Here is a 25,917-nt window from a genome sequence, read left to right as displayed (position 1 = left end):
TGGTTGATCAGGTATATTTTCCAGCCAGATATTTGAAATTCTTTTGGAGGAGTCCATATGCTCTTATAATTACAGGAGTGACAGAGATGTTACCAAGATTGCAGTTTCTTTTTTATGTCGTACCTTGATATTTTGTTATCATTTATCTCTCAGCTCTGTTTAAGCCAGATATCATTGGAGACACTAACTTCTAAGGTTGCTCCTTTTTCGTCCAATTTGTCAACCAGTCTCTAAAGCTCAGTATATAAAGAGAGGTCTTTCCATACGGATCTGATATGCTATTCTCACCTTTTGGAAAGGATAATTTGACACACCGGGAATCCTTTTCCCACCCGCTTTGCAACAAACATGTCTAGCATTTATCTGCATAACCACCACCTCACTATACATTTTCGGCGAGTAAAAATTTCTCTCTCAACTTAAAAGTCATCTCAATTCAGATATGCCATTTTTTTTCATGGAACTGCTCAAATATCTCGTCATTTTTCGGACACAATTTTATGGCCATCCTCCCGGGAGAGATAGCATAATACCCTCTTTTGTATAACGAATCTGGAGGTGGTTTTTGTCTTTACACTGACTTTCAGAGCCACCATTTCATTATCAATTTGGCTCTTCTCAATAATGCTCGCCTAATGGGGATCTATTTCTAGCTTGCCCTCATTTGTGCTGTCCCAACAACTTATGCGCTGATCACTTTGATAATACATCTGGTATGTTTTGTCATCAAAACCTGGATCTAACCTAACTAAGTGGGTTTCTAATTGTATTGGGACTGTAGACTATATCAGTTTCCCGGCCTTACTCAGCGTTTCACTCTTCCCCAATGGGGAGCTCCACCGCTCCCTGAAGCGATCACGCCACACTGCACGTTATCTTTACCTGCTAAGTACTCTAACATTGATACCCACTAACTTCGAAAGCCCATTGCTGTATCTTCTTGTTTGTCTATTCACTTGAGTGGTTTCTGGTCAGTCTTGACTTTAAAAAACAGCACCACGCAGGTAATAGGCCATCTTTTGCATTGTGTACATTAGACGATGGGCCAGCACCGATTTTCAGGTCATTCCATCGACGCACAACCTATATGGAAAAAATTTACTTGATTTCGAAAGTCTCGATGCCATAGAGTCTAAATCTAAAAAGATCTCCAGGTGAACGATGCGCATTTGTTTTTATGATTTGCAATTTTATTTAATTTTTTTATTGCAAAAAGTTGAACATAAAAATCATGTAAGGGAGGTAATCATTTAGTAAATGTTTTTTTCGGTCAGTAATTAACTCCCTTATTTTCAAAATTGGGCAAAAAAATGAATTACCCCGAATGTTTGTGCAATACATTTGAGTCAAATAATACGAATGAACACATTAGGCGCTTCTACACTATTAGGACGATATTTTGTACTCAATAAATGGAGTTTTCAGATAAACAATAGTTTTTACTGATTTTTTGTCGATTCTAATAAGTTACTATTGTAACTTCAAAATTGCTGCCATCATTTTAAAGCAAAACGGAAAATTACCTCCCTTTTGAACTCTCGATCGTTTTCAAATTCTATTTTTATTTTCTTTAATAAATAATTTTCTACCTTATCGATTTTCATAATTTTTGGATATAATCATCTTAATACGAGGAATATTTAGATACCATTGTTTTCATGTTAAATTCAGTATTACGATTTCTGAAATTCCGTCCCAATAGTGTAGAAGCGCCAAAGATTATTTCTTTTACTGAAATAACATTAAAAAATTGTGAATATGCAAATAAATGGAACAATTTTGTCTGTCAGCAATGTTGCTCGCCTGTTTAAACGTTTCTCAACTTTTAACATTGGCGAAACGGACGAACAAAAATTTGGAATGCATAAAACTGCTATAATCGATTCACAAACATCGCAAGCTAAGATTTTCTTCTAATGAATAAATATATGGCATATGCAAATATCTTTCTGTCACCAAATCGTGTGTTGTATCAATAAATTTAATTGTGAATAGAAATATGTGTGTCTGTACGCGTGTTGTATAGCGCGTATGTTTTTTTTACTGCTTTTTAGTCTTACATTAATTAGTTTAAGCATAATCAAAAATATCTTTTTAATAAAATCTCATGGCAATAAGTTTAGCATTTGTTTTGAAATAATTCCATGTAGAAATAAAGTATATTTAAAATTTTCTCGGCTATTACAATAATCTGCTATTTATTTACAGCTACAATATTTTCACAGCATTTTTTTATCATTTAAATAAAATTTATCAATGCTAGTGAATGTCAGAAAAATTTGAGAAACGCAGCATCACAGAAATGAAGTTAATATTCACTGCTCCATCAGCCAGGGATGAAGCTGTAACAGTGGCACAAGGATCACTACCTGGAGTTATGAAAGGCAGACACTTATAATCGAAGTATCAGAGTTATAAAAATTATGTTTGAAGCCTTAAGAGGGAAACTCCTATCGACTCTTACTGAAATACAAAGTGAAGAAAAAGCTAAATTTATTGAATTGTCTAAAAATTACAATGCTTTTCCAAAAACACAATTCCATAATCTCTGCACAAGTGATTTTAAAGAGTTTGAAAGCAAATTGTCAATATTTATTCAAGAGAGATGGAGCCAATTTCCAACTTTTGCATTTTGGATAATTTACTTGAATATGGCAGATTTGTTTTCAAATTCTATTTGTGTTACACGAACAGGAGATTGAGCCCTTCACCTTAAACCATCATCAGCAGAAATGGTCTCCTGGTATTTTGCATATGACCATTTAAACTACGCTAGAAATGTTTCTGTTTATATTTATGAGATGATTTCTGTTCCTGATACCCATCCTTCATTAGCAAAGCATCTTGTTGCTGGGGATTTTGTACTTCAGCAACAAACCCAGTACAATTGAACAAACCATGAATACAGATAGCAAGAACAGAAGTTGGCAGATTGGATTTTCAAATAATGTCAATGCTGTTCATCGTTGAATTTTATGTTTCAATCAACGTGCTCAAATCTCTAAAAACTGTACTGAAATGGCTGGAAAAGGAGAATGCTGCCATAATAAAGACTTGAGTAGTTCTCAATATCAAAAGGATGAAGCAGATAAGTGTCATGCAGACAATTGAGTATATGCAAAATTCATTTTCATATTATGAAAAAGGATTAACATTTCATCAGGCCTAGTAGCAGCATCTGAAATTAAAGATGACATTTTGACAGCACATGAACAAGGCTGTAATATTTGTAAGGAGTTTGTTCAACAACTAATTTTGAAAAATGTGGAGTTGAATGCACTAAAACAAAACAAAATCAATGAAGATAAAAACTTTTAGTTATATTAAGAAAAAAAAAGCATTCGCAACAAGAGCAAGAAGGAAGCAGATTATCTGCTTTCAGGCAAAGACCTTCCCACTACGCTTCTAGTAGCAAGAACCCGAAAAGTTGACCTGGGAGAAATTTTTTCACATTGTTTCAGAGTTCCTAACCAGCCAAAGTAACATTGATGGTTCTGTGCAGCGTACCAACAAAGCTGCTTATTTCGATATCATCAAGGTTTGGTGTGCTAAGCATTTATAATTTTTAGATATGCAATTAAGATTGCTTCTTTTTATATGTCATTAAGAGTCGACTTTGTTTGTGATAAGTCCAATCCATTGATTATTAAAGACTGAAAGAAGACGCCGTTTGATTACCCCAGCCCTCTGTTACGTGCTCCGAATCAAAAACACACACACAAAAAGATACAATTTCGAAAATTCCTCATGTCTGATGAGAATAAAGAATCTCTAATTTTATTTACATTGATGCATTGGAAGAAATTGCCAGCAGAAAAATTTCATGGAAAAACTGATTGCTTCATTTAACAAAAGATGTTTCATGCTGTGTCTTCAGTGGTACAAATGAAGTAATCACAGAAACTTTGCCAGAATTAACTAACCATGGAGAAGCAGATACCCTTTTGTCTCATGCAAAGCATGGATGAACTGATTTCTCTTCCATTATAATTAAGACTTTAGATACGAATGTTTTCGTCTTTGCTTTGCTCAACAAAATGATTTAACTGTTTATATTTGGCAACTAATACCAGCCGCTAATCTTGTTTGATCACTATTAAATCAGTTGCAAGAAATATAGACGTGTTATTTCAAGTACCTTACTTTCTTTGCATGCGTTAACTGGATGTGACACTAAGTAGTTTTAAGGGAAAATAAAACCATTTGAATTGATGAAAGAAAGAGGAATTTCTTCAAACTGTTAGGCTGCAACTAGCACCTGACTGACAATTTGATCCAACAGCTAGAAAAAAATTGCGTTCTCTTTGTTTGGACAGAAATATTTCTTCTGTAAATACTTCCCGTTTTAATATTTTGCAAATGACTAGAAAATTTGATATTTGACCACCTTGTTAAAATAGTTTACATTTACAAGCAGAAAAAGCAATTACCAGGCTATTATTAGGCTGGAATGTCTTCGGATTAATATTAAATGTTCCTTCTCCAGCAAAGCATGGCTGGAAATGTGAAGATAAAGCACTAGCTCATTGGATCAGCCTTCCAAAAACTCCATCAACATTACTCAACTTAGTAAAGTGTAACTGTAAGAACAGTTGCGACTCCAGGCGTTGTTCTTGTGTTCGTTAAACACTGTCTTGTATCGACCTTTGTCAGAGTGTAGATTTTTTTAATGTAGTTAAAAATTAAATGCAACAGTTCAATGAGAGAATCTTCTGACTCCTTAGATGGCGAATGATAAGTTGAGCTTTTGAGGATTAGAGAACAATCCTTTTTCAATTCCTTTTCTTAATGTATTACTTCAATTTTTTCAACATTACTAAAAATGTCTTATTCTTATATGTCAAAATTAGTATTAACATTAAGGTTTGTATACGAGTCAATGTGCATGTGACAAAATTACATCAAGTAAATGTCGTCCAAAATGAAAAGTTATTCGTTGATATGGCTTTACACAAATTATTTTATTTGCTGAAATTCCTAATTTAATAAATCTACACATAAGACGTTAACTTGTTGAAACACTTAAATGTTTAAACAACTAATTTAAATTTCACTTTACATAAAGTGAACCATGAAAATTAACTTTTCCATAAAGGTCACCCTTTTTCTGAAGCAGACCGCACATTTAGCCTGGAGATCTCTTCAGATTTTTTATTAGCATGAAAAATACCCTTAGAACACTTGAAATTTTCTCATATGAATAAAATGTCCATCAACTCCAAAAACTAAGTCCTTTTCAAGCCTCTGGCCGATATCGCAAATACCACCTTTTTGATGACTCAACTTCTGTTTCCGACAGCCGATTGGACAGAAATACACCAGCCCCTCTTTTGGTATGTCCAGCACAAGTCTCTCCGTCTCCGGACACGGCTGAGTCAACATAGCTTCGATGCATTTATCATTGGTACTCAGCATCATTATTTTACTCAAATCAAGATAAGTCAGCAAGAGTACTGCGGTCAAAACTGAAACTTTGGCAACTTCAGTATCAAAGCCCTCTGACAATTTTCTATCTACTTGGATCGGACATTATGTTATTAATGCCACTAACCTTGCTAGTCGGCTAAAGGCAGGCATGAAATGTCGGTAATATCTAATTGCACCCATAAACCGTCGGACCTGCCTCACCGTCTTAGGTTCTGGCATGGTCTTGATGACTCCACGTTTTCTCATATCCAGTTGAATCTCATCTTTATCGATTACGAGCAGGCGCACGGCGTTGCCCGGCCATAAAAATAAGCTTAAATATGATATTTTAATTTACGCAGACTTCGTATTTATTATTATAGAGCTAATTATTTCATATATTGTACTCAATATATAGTCATTATTTCAAAAGTTGAAAAAAATGATTTTGAGTACCATCAGCTAAAATTGAAACCGAAACCAAAATATAAAAGATAGTTGCAATCATGAAACTATGTCTACAAGTTAAAGATTGGAGTTTATTTGTACTCAATATGGGTGGACTATGAAAAGGAGTGTGAATTTAATTAAACATTAACTGGTTTCCATGACAACGTTTTTGATAGACAAGATGCAAGCAAGGGCTGACGATCCACAGAGTTTTATAATTATATAGATAAAACATAAGTATTTCGTCTTGCCTTTTATTTATCAAACACTTTCTGCAAATGCATGAAGTGCTTCTGTGTTTCTTGAAAACACGAGTATATTGTCCAGATAGACCATAGAAAAATCGCTGAAACTGCTCCATTACGCCAACTGAAGACGCCTCAACATTTTCTAAAAAAAAAAAAAAAAAAAAAAGTTTTTGTTTTTTTTTGATTTGCTGAAAACAACTATCGCAGGGAAAGTTTCTAGTAGTTTGAATTGGCCGCTATTTGTTGTTTCAATGAAATGGTTCAGTGAGAATACGCAGAATTGAAGTTATTCCACGAAATTTAAGACGTTTATTCAACGCCATTTCAAGCTAAATTCTACCAAAAATTACTTTCAATAATTCAAATACAAGAAAGTTCCCAGGAAATTTCAAGAATTAAAAATTCAAGAAAATTTCAAATAAAGATAATTCCAATTGCAAGATAATAAAAAAATGTTCTGTATCCGACGTGAATACAACTACATCAACTCAATGTAGGAATTTAAAAAAACAAGTGCGCATACATATGGAAGCGGTACCCCGGGTTAGGTTCAGGTTAAGATTTAGGGTTAGTCTTTTATAGTATCTGCTGAAAAATCTTGAAAAGAGGAAACTTAAAAAATACATGTGTTCTATAATAATGCGCAGAAATAAAACAGGTTTGCCGCTTTTATATAGCGCCCGTTCAAACATAGCCACCAGTGATTTACATTGCTAAATAGATATTTATATCTCGAAAACTATTTGTCTGTACTAATTTTTCCTGCGATATTCGTTTTCAGCATACCCGAATACCTTTAAAAGTCGTCATTTTATTGAAAATTTGTGAGGCGTCTTCAGTTGGCGTAACGGAGCACTTTTACTGAAAAACCCCTATAAGCCTCGTACTACTATTAGCATTAGCTGGATTAACACGCTGGGTACGTTTGACAGCCAAAATGGTATCACTCTAAAATTGAACAGCTCGAATGACAAACAAGAGCCACCTTTTCTTGCTATTTGTTTTGTTTTTTTTTACCGCCAACTGCCAATATCCAAATTTCAAATTCAAGGTCGAAAAAACGGGTGGATTTTTCTAAAGGGAGCCAAAATATCGACACTCAGAAGCACGGGCACTGCCAACAGTTTGATGACGCCGTTCAACCGCCTAAAATCTACACAGACTCGATGCCCCCATCCATCAACATTTACTATTAAGAAACTCCAGGGAAAGTTGGACATCTATCACTCCTGCTTCTAGCGCATCGTAAACTGCCTCTTCCACTTATTTCCTCTTGCGTATCGGTTTTAATTTAATGGGTGGAAGATCGCCCGTATTGATCCCCATCTCTACAACCTTAGCTACTCACATTTTAGTTTCCAACAATCGTTTTATCTCAATCCAATATTTTGCGGGGACTAAAATGTTTAGGTCCTTCAATTGCTCAAGCTTGGGATTTTCTTTCTCTTGGCCTCTCCACCCGCACCTTATTGGTTTATCTTATTAGGAGAGCATAGGATAATCCTTTTACTTGTCTTACTGTTTTGATCGAAGTTGATCAGTCATCAATAGAGGGATAGTTTTTGACCCTTGAACTACCGCCTCGTCCAGGGTTACCCCTCTCCAATATCTGGATCTCCTTGGGTACTCCCTAAAACAGTCCCTTTTTTTAAGCTCCTTGTCTGTATCTATACTATCAAAACAGGACATAGCTTCACGTCTGTGCTTACAACCATAGGTAGAGTATCATACACCCCTCTTTCCAAGGATCCCCCCCCACTATGGTCAAGGTAGTGGGTGTCAAAATTCAGTGTGGTCTGTTTTTGGCCCTGAGCCAATATTCTAAAATCAAACTATGCGACAGACAATGGAATATCCCCCTTGACCCTTGCTATATGTGAGGTCAACCAGGTCATTTTAGCTTCGTCTAATTCACCTTCGCTAGCCTAATTGATTATGTCTAGAGAGCTTTATTTACTCTTCCCTGCAATCCCCTGATAAACCTTGACGCCTTTTAAGGATATTGATCACCCAGTATCAAATAGAACCATTACCTGTGTGTTAGCAGTGTCAGAAAAAAAAATCCTGGTAAACACCGGGATATTTAGACTTGTCTTTCGAAGCTTATAACTTCCTGAAAAATGTAATTCAAACCGTAATTTTGTTTTAATTAAAAGGAGTAAATAACAAAAGTTAAACAAAAAAAAAACAGGTTAAGTAGCAAGTTATGCAATATTCGTTTTGTTTTTTTTAAATCGGTTTTCTTTAAAAAGTTTTAAAGAACATCAACGACATTTTACTTCGATTATAAAAAACATAAATTCCCAAAAAGTCACTTACCTATAAAAACTATATATTCGATGAGTAGTTCAATTGTTCACTGTTAAGAATTTATCCATATTAATACTTATATTTCATGTACTTTTTAAAACAAGGATAAGAAAAAACAAAAAACAAAAAAAAAAACGCGAACTCAAATTTTTTTTAAACTGTTCAAATAAAGGGAGACAAGTCTGATTTTATTTGCCTTTATATTCCGGTGCTTTAAAGGGGCATAATTTACGTCTTTTGAATGCGTGCTGTAAACCAAAATTAGTATTTTGGTCCCCCGTAGCTAAAAACGGAACACACTTAAAAGATTTTAGCTTTAAAAAACAAAAAAGCAAAAACAAAAAACAGTTCACCGATTTTTATTCTCTTAATGAAATGAGTTTGATATATTTTAATACTTTATCGACTGAATTGTTTTAATACCTAAAAAAAAATAATAAAAATAAAAAAATAAATAAATAAATAAAATAACATTGAATGAAATAGAAAAAAAATTGTTGTAAGCGTCCCATATGTACTTGACATTCTAAGCATAACATAAGCTTACAATTTAAAGAAAAAGAAACTTGGTTAAAAAAGGTTTTACACTTTGGACTTTACAGGTAAATTTAAAAAAAAAAAATTTAAATTAGAATATTTTATTTATTGATCTTTTACTTTCAATCTTTGATATATAAAACTTTCGTACATTAATTATTAAAATTTTAATAGATATTTCGAAATGGGGGAGTGAATTAAAAAAAAAAAAATGACTGCATGAAGGCGCGCCGGCACTTTGTAAACACTTTAAAAAATAAAAATATTTCTATTATTTTTTTTAAAACAACTTTAATAGTTTATTTTGGAAGTATATCTCAAAGAAGATGACCCACTTTTAAAAGAGAAATTACGAGTTTTTATATTTTATTCGCAGTTGCGTGTTATGGGTGTCAAAAATTCCCCCAAATTCTGATACACCTACCTGTGTGCCCCCACAATAATGCACTACAGGTGAGTTCCCTCTCTTCTGTAATCTGAGTAAACACCTGGATTCTTCTCTTCCGTCTACGTTTTTTTTCTATATTTACCACCCAAACAATGGCAGTGGACAACAAAGCCCCCTCACCCTTGGGATTCACCCTTTCTTCTGTTATAATTTCCACGTCACTGTATACGGATCACTTTTCGGTCCAGCACCCCCCCCCCTTTTGAAGGGGGCAGTCTTTTAATAGAAAATTTTCTTCAAGTGGTCAGCCTCATCAAAACATCATCGTAAGTAAAACCCAGCAGAAAAATAACTTCTGCTGCCAATTATTCAACACTCAATTGGTTTTGCTTTCACTGGGGTTTCCCTGCTGTATACTTTTATGCGAGGTGGCCCATTGGTTTATTCTTCTGGTCCTTGGGATTATGCTATAATTTTGGATCATAATTCCTAGCCTACGATACCCCGCCATCTACATCACTTATTCCTGTGTCCCAATTGACCATACCTATTGCAGTTTGGTTCAATCGAGCGGGGTAAGTGTCCATGCCTTGTACGACACTCCTTGGCCCAATGCACCCCATATTGTCTAGTTAATGAACCCCTATATACTAGCTATTTAGCATCTAGCAAGGGCTTGACTGACCCCCAAGGACATCTAACTCGGTTTCTTACTACTTTGTCCGGAAAGGCTATTAATTTTTTCAAACAATAAAACAAGAAAATATGACTTATTTCTCTTTAACAGAATTTGCCATAATAAAACTACTTTAAAACCACGATATGAAAATTCAAATTTGAACAAAAGATGAATAAAGGAACCAAAACGTTGATGTCTGTTCATTAAATTAGTCCGTCGTTTGCCCTTTTTCTGTTGGTCTGTCAACTAATACTGTGACGGCGAGCTTGCCCAAACTTATAGTCAAATTTGGTTGTTCTTTCAAAGTTTCTTCAAAGTTTTAAACAAAATTGAAATTTCTTTTATTACGAAAATATGAAATACTGAGACTTACGACACCACAAATGTGACCCTTACCTCGGGCGGACTATTATCCACAATCACGTTGGATTACAAATTAAATTTGAACCCCCAACTGCTGCATCACAATGTAAAATCATTGTGTCTCGAATACTTAGATGTATTCAGACATTTACTGGACCCTTGAACGACATATATACCGTCAGATTTAGTCCGGAGGTGCACAAAAACGCACATACTAAGTCCGTGTGGCAACACAATCTCTACATCAACAGGGTTTCAGAGATACTAAAACATTACTTTCGCTCTTGGATGTTTCTGCAGTTGGTCGTCTAGGCGCTGGTCATGCTAGTGATTTCTTTTCTCACACAAGGTCATCACTCAACCGAAAACCTGGAAATGCCTAGTTTGTTGATGTCTGAAAAAATTCACTTTCAAAACTTGAAACAGACCTCCCCTAGATGGTTAACAATTCATTGATAATTGTTTTCTTGCAAAAATAATTATTCGATTAAATATTCCTGTATAATATGCTTTTTATGCATTATATATATATATATATATATATATATATATATATATATATAAATATATATATAAGAGAGAGAGAGAGAGAGAGAGAGAGAGAGAGAAAGGAACAAACTATTGTGTTGATCAACGTTTCGTCTTTATTTCGAGACTTCCTCTGGAAGTCTCGAAATAAAGACGAAACGTTGATCAACACAATACAGTTTGTTCCTTTTTATTTTCTCTATTTTGTCGGAATACTATTTCCATCATATATATATACATACATACATTGTGTGTGTGTGTGTAGTCCTCATACAAAGAAAGTTAGAATAGGTAGCTGATAATTCTGATTAAAGAAACCCGTTTTGGATGGATAGATTCTCTACTTTCCGTTTAGTCCGTATGGGCGAAGTGGAGTTGTCGATTTCTGGCGACGAGAATTCTTAAGTGATAAAGAGACTGATCGTCTCAATCTTTGTCAACGTTATACTCAAAAGCCAACCTAACAACACGTGACTTCCCAAGCGAACATTCCCAAGCCCATTTCTTCGGACATGGAGAGCATATTTGTCTACAGTAGTAATCCAGCCAATCGGCAAAGGATAAGAGAAAAGACGTAGTCACCTTCGAAGCCAAATCCCAATTAACGTTTTGATCTTTAGATTTCCGACCAATACTTTTCAAAGTAGAGACGCGGCTCGGACCACACACCAAGGATCTGAAGGAGGCCATACGACCAGTTGAAGAGGCCCGGCAGCGTAGCTGCATTGCTTCCGGTAGCCAACCTAAAGCCATTTATTTGCTAAGGTTGACTACAACCTTTATAGCCCCCTTTGTATCGTTTCAGCGTTTTCAATTACCGCGATTATGTTTATATCTCGACACAGTGACATCATCGGCGTATGCAGAGACCATAGTTCACGCACCACCATGTAGAGTGATACAATCGCTTTGTCCCTCAGGTTGTGACGGAAAGGCACCGACGCGAGCACATAAATTAAAGGCGACACCGGTCAATACTGACGTAAGAAACAGCCAAAGATCTCGGTTGAGTTTCCTTTGCCTGCATCATGGCTGTTAGCTGCAATACAACATGGAGATCAGTTTGCGGAAATGCGGATTAAAAGTGGCATTCTAAAAAAAAAAAAAAAAAAAAAAAAAAAAAAAAAAAAAGTAATCCATGATAATTAATAACATTACTATGAAATTCTACCGGACTGGCATATGTGAACGATTTATAAGAATTAAAACAAAAACTACGAAAACACTTGAAAATGCGTTTACAATTAGTAAATTCATTCTAATGCCTTTTGTATGAATTCTTTTGTCCATTTTGGTTTAATAGTTCTAACGTGTAAATACTCCTCCGCACCTTTATTCGAAATTGTACAGGTCGAAATTTGAAATCACATTATGTAATGTTTTATTTTCCATATTAATTGATAAAGCTGCAGCAACTAGAAATTACGGTAGTTGCTGCTTTCGAACTAATATACAGACAGCCTTTGCTAACTTCCATTAATCCTTTTTTGATGTTATGTCAACTACCATTCATCCATGTCATTTGACAACTAGACTACTGAAAATAGAAAATCTCGCATATTATGAAATAACATTAAGCAATTACGGAACTGACAAATTTACACGTCCACAACTTTTGGTAACTACTATTGACCCATTATGATGTCATATTGTGTGTTGCCGATTGCGATTCGTCTTTAAGACGTCAAAGGTTTTGGCAACTACTGTTTATCCTATATGACGTCAATATTTGGACGTGAATATACATATATTATATAGTAATTTATTGTATATCTTTCATTTAGAATTCGCCAGTCTGAAAGTTTCATCCACTATCATTTTTTTGCTGTTTCATCATGGTAAGAGAACAACTCTTTATTTTATTAAAGAAAAAAGAAATTGGGTGTCATTAACTTTCCTTACATTGTTTTATTCTGTTTAATATTAATGACAAACAAGTGCATAAAGAAATAGTTTTGTTAAAAATGTAACAATTTTAGACTTTTCGTGTGAATTATAAACAATGAAAATGTAAAAATTATGTTTTAAATAGTACAGCTGAACTTTTATCTCAATTATTTCCCTTTTCAAATGTTACAAATTAAGTTTAAATTTTTGGTACTTATATATTTTGGTACCGCGCTGAAATAACGTTATTTCAAAAGCCATTCTTAACATAGGAAGGGTGTTTTGTAAGTATGCTGTACTTCCATCTAACACTTTAATAAAAATGATATCGTGAAACTTGAATTTAACCCGAAAAATTATTTAAAAATAGTGCGGTACCAAAAATATAAGCACCAAATTTTTAGTATTTTGAATCGAAAATGTATACATATTAAAATTCATTTTTCTAAAACTTGTAAAGTAGTTTTTAACTTTTACTTTTTTTTTCTTCAACGTTGTCTTAATGTTTAAAAAATTAATAAAGCGCTTTTATTAAATGTTGCTGCTTTAACTTAATATAATAAGTATTCATACTTTTCCATTAAAGAAGTATATTTATTTTTAAGATACTTTAAATACTGTGGTTGCAAAAACCAAAAATATTAAGTTTTTAGTATTAGATTTACAGCGATAAATCTAACTTAATACAAAAGAAATTCTGATTTATTCGTATTTAGCGAAGTTTAAAAAAAATCCTTGTACTATGTTATACCATTTGATTAACAATATCAAACACTAGTGCAGAATAGTGGACTAAGTATTCATTACGGGCAGAAATCTGAATATTGACGTATAAATTCGGCAAACAAAAATTTATTTTTACGGGATTTGTACATTTATTGTCCATAAGACAATGTTTTTAATTTTGATTTGTTTTTCATGAATTTAGGTTAAAGTTAAAGCGGTAAGGATTGCGCTTGTTTAGGTTGTTCATTTAAAGATTATCTCTGGTGATGATAAGTACATTATCACAGCGCATAATTGAGTAGATGCGCGTTTTCGTAAAGTGTTTTTATGTGGAAAAAAAAAAAAAAGATTACGATAGGCGATAAATTAAAGCAAATACAAGAAATTTATTACGTTCACTGTTATTGTAACAGTTTTGTTTTTAACCACTTATTCTATCGACCAATGTGTCGTCTTTGTAGTTGGGAATTTTTTTTGTTAACGCTCGGAAATCTCCGTTAAATTTATAATCCACTATTCTGCAAAAATATCAACAATTAATATACAAACATATTCGTTTTGATTTATCTTGTACATAAATATGTACAAAATAAATCAAAACGAATGTGTTTGTATATTAATTGTGTTAGCTAATTTCATATAAAATTCACCATTTTATATTTCACCTGTTACGTTTAACAAAGAATTTCTATGGAAAGAAAAGAGATTTCCATCTTTATTTTCAATGTAAATCTAATAGATTAAAGAAATACTATGTATTCTAATTTCACCGGTCAACATCGGCAATTTTTTTTTAAACCAATTAAATGTCAGGGCTTCCTATATCAATCCAAATGTTTCGGAAATCTATTTATGCGCGCCTCCTGTGCAAAAATGTAGAGAGCGAGGCAATAAAAGTCTAAGAATCGGGAATGGGAATCGATGTAGTTGCAATTAAACAAGCCCATGACGTTTCTTCTAAATATTGCCAGGTGGTGGTTGTAAACTGTCTTCTGGTCATAAAATTTCCGTAATTGTGTTTTTATGCTTATGAAACGCATACAGAAGGCAGCTGATTCTGGCCAAGATTGTTAGTTTTTGGTTATCGGGCTCATGCGCCAAACTCGATTCTTCAGAGTTTCCGTTTTTCGACAGTTAAGGGCTGTTCGTCACAGGTTCTAAGTGCATAGGCTTAATGAAGAATAAAGATACCATCCTTGATCCTATAATAGAGAAAGTGTTTTGTTTTATACATGTTTTAAGATTTCTTGCGTACAAATTATGAAAGTCTCTTCACAAAAGACTTAAGGAATTGGCACCCAAAATATGCTAGTTTATATGGAGTCAGTTACAAGTATTGGACAAAAATGAAAGTGAACCCCAGAAATGGCCAAAGCAGTTTATTTAAAAGTCATTAGAATATTTTACAGTCTAATTTTTTAATCTTACCCTTTCGCATGCATAATGTTGTTTGACTTTTGCTTCGCGGCTGGTATATGTTCGCCTGATACTCCTTAATTGTAAAATAGCTACTCAATTTGATTGTATGCAAGATCATGATTTCCAAGTTTCTTTCACATACCGTGTGCATTTCTATTCCAAATCTATCCTCAAACACGCGACTCTTTTCTAGCACATATGTGATTCACATAAAAGCTTAGTATATTTCGTCATTTGACGACCAAAATTGCAGTTTTATCAGTTAAATTGAATAAGACTTCATGGTTCAATACAAAAATTGAATGCGGGCTTTTATGCAGAACGTTTCTTTGCAAAAAAAAAAAAAAAAAAAAAAAAAAAAAAAAAAAAAAAAAAAAATTATTTCAAAATTGATTCCTTGTAATTGCATATATATTTTTGCCGTTTAAAATTTTATAGTTAAAAAATTAGCTACGTTTTTTTTTCTTCAGCATTCATTACTATGACTAAATCGTTTATTTGAATATGAGACTCTTCTAGGTTTAAGTAACAAGGCATTTATTACATAGAGCACCTGATCTTCCGAAAACAAATGTTTACATTGAATTTTAACGTGTATAAAAGTAAAATTTATACCTGTGCAGTTAGCGGGTCATGTTACATTTTAGATAGGATTTTCAAGTTAAATCCAATTTTTAGTGTCTTTTGCTCATTAAACTATATTAGGGGAAAGTACAGATGAGTTAAAGCCCACTTCCCCATGTTAACAATGGCTTTATAAAAAAAAAAAACAATGTTATTTCAATCTCTTTAACATTGAGCAGATTCCCAAATCTCGCTGACAATTACGGATATTGCCGAAACGTAGATTGCTGATTTGTATGTTTTCAGATAACGAATATCAAATCAGATTAGGAATATCTGCCGCGGAAAATCGTTCTTATCAATTCTTTGCTTTTTCCTTTTATTATTTCATATGGGCCTAATTCTAATTAATTCTCTCCTCCATTTGTAGTTATCCCTATCTACACAAGTAAAAATTACTGTGAAACTATTAATCAAACTAATCTCAAATGAGGGTTGCGGCAGATTCCCTAAAAAAAACTAATAAGTAAATAAATTCAAAACTAAATTTTAAAAAAATTTAAAGCAGTTTATCGGCCGCACTCTCCATAAGTGATTTTTTTTAAACAAAGGAGTCACCACTTATCAAGGCCAGAGGTCACTCTATGATAAAGGTTAATGAGTGTACAGTGGTCAATGGGACAATGTCGTAATTGCTAGTGGAAATTTGGTAAATTGGATTACTTAAGGAGAACGGTTGATAAAGAACTTGTTTACGTTAAACTTGAAGACGACCATATTATAGTCAGCTTGAATGCAGGTAAATGGAAGAGTTCCACAGGTGTGCCGTTCTAAGAAAGAAGCTTTGTTCATGGAATCGACATTTAGGTCCAGATAAAGAGTGGGGGAAATTATAGTGTTTTCAGCTAAACGAGCGTTTAGCGTGTAAATTTGGCGAGGGGGGGACCATAGATTGGAGCTCAGAAGAGCACTTGCCATGGAAATAAGGATAAAGCATCTGTACTTTCACCCAATAGTTTAATGAACCTTCATCTAATTAAGAAAAATTAGAAATCTTATAGCAAACAATATTACTGGGCGTTTGTGTATGTACTAACGCCACAAGTCTAAATCTCGGTAAGTATTGAACTTTGTTCTGCGCAATTACCTTTTTATTATACAACTTCAATTATTTGCCTGCGGCGATAAATTAAAAAAAAAATCAGATAGCACTCGGAAACATTTAAAACTAGCATTTCAGCCCGGCGTTGCCGGGGTGTATGTTCAGCAAAAAAGTGGTAGTAGGAAGGCAGGCTTGAACCCATACCGCGAAGGAGGAAATGAACGAGAAAAACGTGACATCTTTGCCGTTACGACCACCGCCAAACCGGAAGTGACGTAGATTTAAATTAAGGCTAGACAATTAAAAAAAAAAAAAACCTTCCTTGTAGAAAAGTGCCCAGTTCAAGGTGAAAAAAAAATGTTTTTAGCTAATTCTTCGGTATTTATCGTTTGAAGGGTCGAGCTTAAAAACGATACTGATCTTGTAAAAACCCGTTGCCTCTGTCGAAAGTTTTAGGCAGACATGCATACACTTACCTCAAATTTTCGACCCAAACCGATTAAAAAGCTTGCCCTATCTCTGAATACCCTTTATGTAAAATTTCAAATATTTAGACCAGAAATTGTCTTAGTTTAGTAGAGACCGCAGAGGTAAAATTTTTAACTTTGGGCCCTATTACGGCCCCTTGATATTTATTGTTTTAGGCTCAAATCAAGTTAATAAGTTAGATCTAGATCCATGTTTAAAGAACCTATATCTAAAATTTCAAGTGTTTCCACCCAAAATTGTCGGAGGAGTTTGGTAGAGTTCTCAAAGGTCAAGTAGTTGAACTTTGACCACTTAACAGACAAATTTGTGGCCGAAAACGGATTAAAGATTTTCCCAAATTTTAATGTCCTGTATATCAATTTCGAGTCTGTAGACTTAAATTGACAGTCATTGTGTAGGGAAATGTACAGACACTTTTGTAGATAACTAGATGACATGCCTATTCCATTCTATGTGTTTATTTAAGAATCTATTTAACAATGTTCATTTAGACAATATATTCCACTTTCCCAAAAGTAAGATTTTAACAAGCAAATTTGAAAAGCGCAAACATTCCTTTAACACCTCAGATTCCTACACACTATGTCAATACTGCTTAAAAAAATTTAAACCATGCAAATAAGAATCTACGATAAATAACTTCATGGCATTAATTGGTTTGAGAGAATTAATATACAGCTAAAAACAACCCAATTAATTCACATGGCGAAATAAATTTCTTTAATAGATTTTCATAAATTGAAAATGCGACCATTCAACGATAAATAATTTATTGAATTTTTGCGTATTTGTGCTTTCATGACAAGTAAACCATCGAGTAATTTTACGCCGAACTATTTTGTAATCGATTTGAGGATTAATTTTTAATCTGAAAATACGGAGCGAATAGGTTTGCGGCATTCTAAAATAGGAAATATATTGCCATAAACACCGCTTTTGCTTTTCTGTTGGATTATGTATAAAATAATACGGTGTATTATGTAAATTTGTCTTCGTAGAATTTTAAATTAGAATAGGCTTTTATTTTCAAAAGTACTGATCGCCTAAAATTTGACGTTTTTCTACCAGCACGTTTTTTATATGCTCAGTTGTATAGTTTTATTTAAACATTTCGGTACTTAGAAATTGTACGACCCATGATTTCTACGAAGTTGGCTCGCTCGACAGTTGACGGATATAATCGGAAAAGGCCTACCGAATATGGCACAATTTTTATAACGCTATGAAAAAGTAGCGTCCATCTAATCCCCAACCTTGAAGCTTAAATACTAACGCTAACCTGTGCGATGGAAATTAAATTATTTCTTCCAATTTATGAAATTGTTGCCTGCTTAGATTTGTATTAGGTTGGTGAAAGAAATCGTTTTTACGTTAAACTTCATGCCAAAAAAACATTTTTGCACCAAAAACCGACAGCGCGTTCGTTTTTAACGTTGTGATTGGCCTTTTGGTTATTAACGTTAGCTACCGGGCGAACATTAGTAATTCTGTAAGTAATAGTACCATTGCAATCGCATAAACACCATATTTTTAAACAAATAGAACAAATATTTATCCATTTGATTCGAATAGGTTTTTGTTTATATAGCAACTGATATTCCAGCACGGCCACCCATTTAATACAGACCAAGATCAACGTCGCCTTTTTTTTTTTTTTAAATAGAAAACTCAACGACAAAAAAAAAAAAGTCTAGTTTTGTTTTACAGGTTATGTCACATGGTTTTCATTTTAATTATGGTGCAATAAAACACTGATTTGCCATTTCTTTTAGCGTGAATGTATCAGTGTTCATGTCGGCCAGGCCGGTGGTCAGATGGGCAACGCTTGCTGGGAGTTGTACTGTCTGGAGCACGGCATCCAACCCGATGGACAAATGCCGTCTGACAAAAGAGTTGGTGTCGAAGACGATTCCTTTAACACTTTCTTCAGTGAAACTGGCGCTGGAAAACATGTCCCAAGGGCAACCTTTGTCGACTTAGAACCTACTGTTATTGGTAAGTGCTTTTTTTACACGAATTAGATTACTAGTTAAATATCTGATAGTCACATCCATCCTAGTAATGGAAATATGTTACAAGTTCAGAATAGTTAACAATCCAGAACTCGTGAGGATGAAGACCCAAATAATTTAATTAAATTCTCTATCGATTTATATACTTCCACGTGTGAAAACTAAGATTTCGGTATTTCATCTTGGTTTTCGTGCGTCTTACCGACATACGAAAACCAAGATACCAGCCAATAAAAAGATGGTTGAACTACATACAAAAAAGAGTACATAAAAATTGTGCTGAAAGTGCACGGTGGGGGGAATAACCCGAAGATATACCTTAAGTTGATTACAGGAAGGTTGAAAATAAAATACCTTTCTGAATAGCCCCCCACCCCTCCCATATAAAAGAAAATACACATCAAGTGCGCTTGAAAGACAAATCAACACAATATTAGGAAATATTTTGCTTGAAATTTGTTTTTCCTAATATTGGGTTGTTATTTGGCTTTCAAGCAAATTTGATGTTTACTTTATTCAAATTAAATATATACTTCAGTAATTGAACTCCCATGTTAACTGCTTTTAGAATAAATATCCTTTGCAGGTTGGATACCAGTGCACATTGGTCGTCTTCGGGTGGCCCCCCAGTGCATTTTCACCCAAATTATTTTACTACCAACCTTAGGCTCGAGTAGCACGCTCTAAACACAAGCAGAAACCTTCGTAAAACTACATTTAAGTTTAGCACAATTAAGCGATAACAGCGAACGCCATGTTTTTCGTGTATCTTATTGACACACAATTAGAAAACAAAAACAAAAAACTTTCCATTGAAGTATACGGACCGATAGAAACTTAATACTACGTTTACTATAAATTATTGTATTTTTTTAAATTTCCGATTCTGCAGTTTACCAAAATATAGTAAAAGTTTCTCTATTCGGTTCGAGAACACTTCTGGAAACCTCAGATGTCAAAGATATAAATGACGATAATTCTTCGTAATTTATCGCTGATTACTTGCGCAGATAAATTACTGGTTTTCTGTTGAAAGAGCGATAAATTATAAAAATAGTGGAATTAGTAAGAATTTACTTAACGATATCGACAACGAAAACAGGTTTCACTTTAACCTCAACATGAAGGTGGGAGCAGTCGAAACTTTACGTTGTCTTAACTGGTAGTTATGTTAGTAATATTTTCGGTACTTGTGCACTTATGTTACCACTCTGAAATAACGTTATTTCGAACACATCCTTTAAAAAAAGCATTGTTAGATACACAAGCACCTTATTTTCAATTAAATAAACCCTAACACGAAAAGAAAATTTGATCCATTAAATCATAAGGCTGAGAGCCATTAGTCGCGTGCTCTCGTGTAATGAATGAATGCGTGAATGGAGGATTCACATGAAATTCTTAAAGAAACTAAAATGACCGAAAAAATGGGCTGAAATAAAAAGTAAATGACTTAGAAGGATGAATTGAACGACCTTAATGACTTGAATGCTTAAATAACTGGAATCCTTCAAAAACAACTTGAAGGATCTGGAGAATGACTTGAATGGCTTTGAGATTCGTTGTAAAGTGGGTGATCATTTTACATTAATACAGAAAAGGGATCGCCCACTTTACAAAGTTACAAACACAAGTACAGCATGTAATAACAGACACTACACATTGATCTTGGCCAAAAGGCCAAGAAAAGCTTAAAAAGCTAACAGCATCTATTAACAGACCTTTGATCTTAACCAAAAAGGCCAAGCACAAGTGTTACGGACAGACCGACTTATAGAGTCGCTTGCGCGCGACTAAAAACCGGAAAACATTTCCTGTTTTACCATTGGTAGCCATGTTTTTTTTATCAACTTAAGTTGAAAACGACTTTTCATTTATACATTCAAGTCAAATTAAATCTTTCTCTATATAAAAAAAAAACATACATTTAATTAGGCAGGTCACTAGTGGGACGAATCCAATATTTTTCAGATTACATCCTATTGCACATTCTTTATAAATACCCAAAAAGTTATTTTTCCAATTATCGTAAAAAAAAAAATAAATTAGAAAAATATGCAGATCTTTTCTTAAACGTAAAACAAACATTTGTGTGGGATAGATTTAAGGGTGCTAATGCACTTACTGATCCGCACTATTTTTTTTTTTAAATCGTATTTCCAAGTTCAATTAAAGTTTTTATTTTTATATTCAAGGTTAAAGTACAGAATATGTACAAAACACCCTCCCCATGTTATGAATGGCTTTTTAAATAATGACGTTATTTTTTCAGTACGGATCAATAAGTGCATACGTACAGATTTAAGTACCCTTCGTTAAAAAAAAAAAAAAATCTTTTAAGATTACTACCAACAGTGAAAGATAAGGTTTTAAACAAAAACCAAGTAAAAACAAATAAATCGTTTTTTGGCAGCGGAAAATAAGCATGAATTCTTCAGATACAAATATCCCCAAAAGTTCCGATTAATCGTCCCAACAACAATATATATATATATATATATATAACATCCACAGTCAAATTGTTTGACTATATCACAGCTTTATTGTAACTAGGAAGCTAACTTCCCCGAACGGGGATCAAATATACAACGGTTTAGTTGATAGTTGGATATTCTAACTAATCAGCCACCAGGAATGCGTCGTATGCAAGTACAGGGTGGCCAATTTAAGAGTAGCCCAGAAAATGTAGAGTAAAATAGTTTACAAATAGTTATTCGTCACATTACTCCAAAACTGGTTTGTTAGGTCATCTTTAATCCGGAGTTTCAAAGAATGCTTATTCTTTTCACCAGAGCAGAACTGTTAGCAAAATAAGGAGATAGGAATTCTAGATATTAGCATCTCTAGGCATTTGCTGGTTACTGGAGATGAAATTATAAATTTGAGTTCTAGTCATAAAATATACTAGAGAAACAATACATGCGAAGATTTCTTTCAGAAATATTTTGAGGAAAAGGTTAATGAGATGTATATAGCCAATCAGTACATATACAGATCTATAGGTATATATTCGATTCAGAGTTCAACATTAAGACAAAAAACAACCAACCTTATATAAAGAAAAGTCCACTGTAATAGAGGTTATTAGTTGTAGGTGAAAAAAAAACCCAACAACATGTGCGCGTCTGAATAATCTAAGTTGAAAATCTGTCGTCATAAACAGGAGCTTAAAATATCGAAGACAGCCTAATTTAATACTTCCCTGTTGGCCGGAGAAAATATACTTCTCTCTCGTCTTCCGAGTAAATCACGTGACGGACGAAACTATTTCAAATGTTAAGAAGGGAGACCGCGCGTGGAATGTCATAAATTCAGAAAAAATATATTCACTTTATTTCTATGAAACCTTATGTTTCTCTTATACTTATTGGCCTTTTTAACCTTTCATATTGAAGCAAGTTTCCATGAAAACACTTCGCTGATAGACAATATTTTATACTAGCGGGGGTACCCGGCGTGGCCCGAGTGTTTGTTTCCGGGACGGGGGTGGGAGTTTTAAAAAATGTTATGGTAGGTAAGTAGGAAGGATCAAACCCGGAGTCATGAGTAAAAGTAGGAAAATAAAGTGTGAAAAAAAAAACATCTGCAACGTTAACAGTTCGGCCACCAAGAAAAGTCCATTCCAGTTGTTTAGGAAAAAAAAAAAAAAAAAAAACGACTACGGTAGGTCGGCGCGAACGTGAAAATATAATGTGAATTGTCCAGCACGCTAACCACTACGTCACAGAGCACTGCAGCTTAGTTTAGTGATTTTAAATAACTTCACATGAAAGAACTACGAAGCGAAACCGGTGTTCTCTTCTCAACTGTTCCTTGTGAACGATCCCCAAACGGTGTTAAGTGGTGGCAGGGGGAGGAGGAATTTATTAGAGAGAAAATATTTTACCACTTCCATTGATCTTAACCGATTTTGGCCGTGACTTCTCAGCAGAAAAAGTATAGAAATCTAAGATTATCGAGGAATTTGAGAAATAATAAGCCTATAACACACCTCGGATATTGTTCTGCCGTTTGTGCATATTATATTTGCATGAAATATCTTGATTTTTAATGCTATTAATGTCAAAATCAGACGGGAAAAAATGAGTTCATTTTATTTATATAGAGAAGAGATTAGTATTAGTTCAAACATAGGCGAAGCATAAGTTTTTCCGTCACTTTTACGGAAGTGTCTACTCTAATAAAATGATATTTAATGCAAATCAATTATATTGTAGATACTTGTACAGTTTAATCGAGACATAAAAAAATAAAAGTATCGAAAAAAATGTTATATTGTACGTATCCGTTATGAAATGACATTCCCCCCCCAAAAAAAAATAACTTAATTTGATCAAGTAATTCTTTTTTTTTAAGCGAAAAAACAATTTATGATACCGAGCAAACGTTTCGATTTTTTGGAAGAAAAGCTAGTATTAAAAATGGGAGGGAGTATCGGCGCTTTAAACTTAATTATCTCCCCGTGGCATGTTCAAAAATTCAAAGATGGCTACATTCATTGCGTTCTCATAAAAACGTGTTTTTCCGCTTAATAAAAAACCTACTCGATAAAATTAAGTGAATTTCTTTTTTCGGAGATCTTCAGTCCAAAACTGATACGTACAATATAACCTTTTTTTGATATTTTTTATTTTTTAATGTCTTGATTAAACTGTACAAGTACCATATTTTAAGCGTATGTTGATTATTTTTAATTGATTCACCCCCCCATAATAAATTAAATAAAATAAAAATATTACTTAATATATTTAAAACCTTTTTCTTCTTACTTTAGATGAAATCCGGTGTGGAACATATCGACAATTATTTCACCCAGAACAGTTAATCACTGGAAAAGAAGATGCGGCCAACAATTACGCCCGTGGCCACTATACTATTGGCAAAGAAATTGTGGACTTGGTTCTGGACCGAATTCGAAAACTGGCTGACCAATGTAGTGGCTTACAAGGGTTCCTTATTTTTCATAGTTTTGGAGGTGGCACTGGGAGTGGGTTTACCTCTCTTCTGATGGAACGCTTAAGTGTAGATTATGGCAAGAAGTCAAAACTGGAATTTTCGATCTATCCCGCCCCACAAATATCCACAGCTGTGGTGGAGCCGTATAACTCCATCCTAACAACGCATACAACCTTGGAACATAGCGACTGTGCATTCATGGTCGATAACGAAGCCATTTATGACATTTGTAGACGTAATCTAGATATCGAACGGCCAACTTACACTAATCTCAACAGATTGGTAGCTCAGGTTGTCAGCTCTATTACAGCATCCCTTCGTTTTGATGGTGCTCTTAATGTGGATCTTACTGAATTCCAAACCAATTTGGTCCCCTATCCTAGAATTCATTTCCCCTTAGTTACTTACGCGCCCATTATATCAGCCGAGAAGGCCTACCATGAGCAGTTGACTGTGGCCGAAATCACTACGGCTTGTTTTGAACCTGCTAATCAGATGGTGAAATGTGACCCCCGACATGGCAAATACATGGCCTGCTGCATGCTGTATCGTGGGGATGCCGTGCCTAAGGATGTGAATGCAGCTATTGCTACCATCAAAACAAAAAGGACTATACGATTTGTTGACTGGTGTCCGACAGGGTTTAAGGTCGGTATCAACTACCAAGCTCCCACCGTCGTTCCTGGCGGTGATCTGGCTAAAGTCTACCGTGCGGTGTGCATGTTGAGCAACACAACTGCCATCGCTGAGGCTTGGGCACGGCTGGATCATAAATTTGATCTCATGTATGCGAAGCGAGCTTTCGTCCATTGGTATGTCGGCGAGGGTATGGAAGAGGGAGAATTTTCCGAAGCCAGGGAAGATCTTGCTGCCCTGGAGAAAGACTATGAAGAAGTGGGAATAGACTCCGGCGAAATGGGCGACGAAGGAGAAGAAGAAACAGAAGAATTCTAAGGATTTTCAAAACTAACTTAACAATGTTCATGTTTAAATGCACCTTGGCTGGATTTAAACAAAACTGTCAGCTTTTTTTTTTCTTTTGATTTTCAGTTTATTTTTTATTCTTTGTAAGAAATAAATGTGTTCTTTCAAACATTTTGGTGTTGAGAATTATTTGATTGTGTTCAATTGTGTACTTCTGCAGAAATACTAAAACAAGACTTTATACCTCGAATATTTTATTGGATATTTGTTTGCAAACCCAAGTGCAACAAATCAAATAGGTGTCTTTTGTAAAATAAATATAAAAAACAACTAATCCATGCAGTAATTAAGAAAAAAATAAAACCTACTATTTATATAGATCGCATGAGACAATCATTACAAAAAATATACACCCAAATCTTATTATTTATTTGTTGTTGCCATTATTTACATTCTGGTATTAACCACCCCTTTTCGTTTGCTTTAGTTTGGGATGTGATATTATAGGACAGCTCCTGTCTCCACAGAGATCGTCCCAAAACTCAACAGGAAGTAAAATGAGTTTCTCCTTTAATATTTGTCAGCTGTTTATACCAACAGTCGAATCATTGCAATCTCATGTAGATGTGAAAAAACTTGAGACGAAACAAAATTTTCGCATGAATGTTTGAAAAAGTAGCATCCGAATCATAAGGAGCTAATAACGACGGAGTGAAAAAGCAAGGTGATTGCATTACATTTGGGTAACCGTTTCTCTCGATCTGAAACACCAAATGCAAAGGAACTCGAAAAGCGAATAGTCAGTTAGAGTTGGACACCTAAAATGGACATTTCCGTTTGATTTGTAAAAGTGTAGTACCAACATTTTCTTTAGTCACAAGCATTAACACGATAAAGTTTTCTCTATTATTAATGGACCCTTTAAGCAT

The 25,917-nt window shown here is 34.2% G+C and overlaps 1 protein-coding gene across 1 annotated transcript; it reads left to right on the top strand.

Moving 5' to 3' along the window:
- Window positions 1–12,590: 12,590 nt before the first annotated feature.
- Window positions 12,591–25,159, top strand: LOC145283761 (tubulin alpha-1C chain-like). Its single transcript, XM_080132819.1, has 3 exons — window positions 12,591–12,747; window positions 18,869–19,091; window positions 23,883–25,159. The coding sequence occupies exons 1-3, from the start codon at window positions 12,745–12,747 to the stop codon at window positions 25,016–25,018; spliced, it is 1,362 nt and encodes a 453-aa protein (XP_079988945.1). The 5' UTR covers window positions 12,591–12,744; the 3' UTR covers window positions 25,019–25,159.
- The last annotated feature ends 758 nt before the right edge of the window (window positions 25,160–25,917 follow it).

This window comes from Euprymna scolopes, chromosome 8 (genome assembly GCF_053919585.1).
Source record: "Euprymna scolopes isolate OS-2025 chromosome 8, ASM5391958v1, whole genome shotgun sequence".
Lineage (NCBI taxonomy): Eukaryota > Metazoa > Mollusca > Cephalopoda > Sepiida > Sepiolidae > Euprymna > Euprymna scolopes.
The sequence above is the reverse complement of the archived record's forward strand: the minus strand, read 5'-3'. Positions and strand labels throughout refer to the sequence as shown.

What these genes read in the sequence shown, in the direction of transcription:
- LOC145283761 (XM_080132819.1), top strand. An exon ending in CTTAGAACCTACTGTTATTG is followed by an intron (nt 19,092 to 23,882) that starts GTAAGTGCTTTT and finishes TTCTTACTTTAG; the next exon opens with ATGAAATCCGGTGTGGAACA.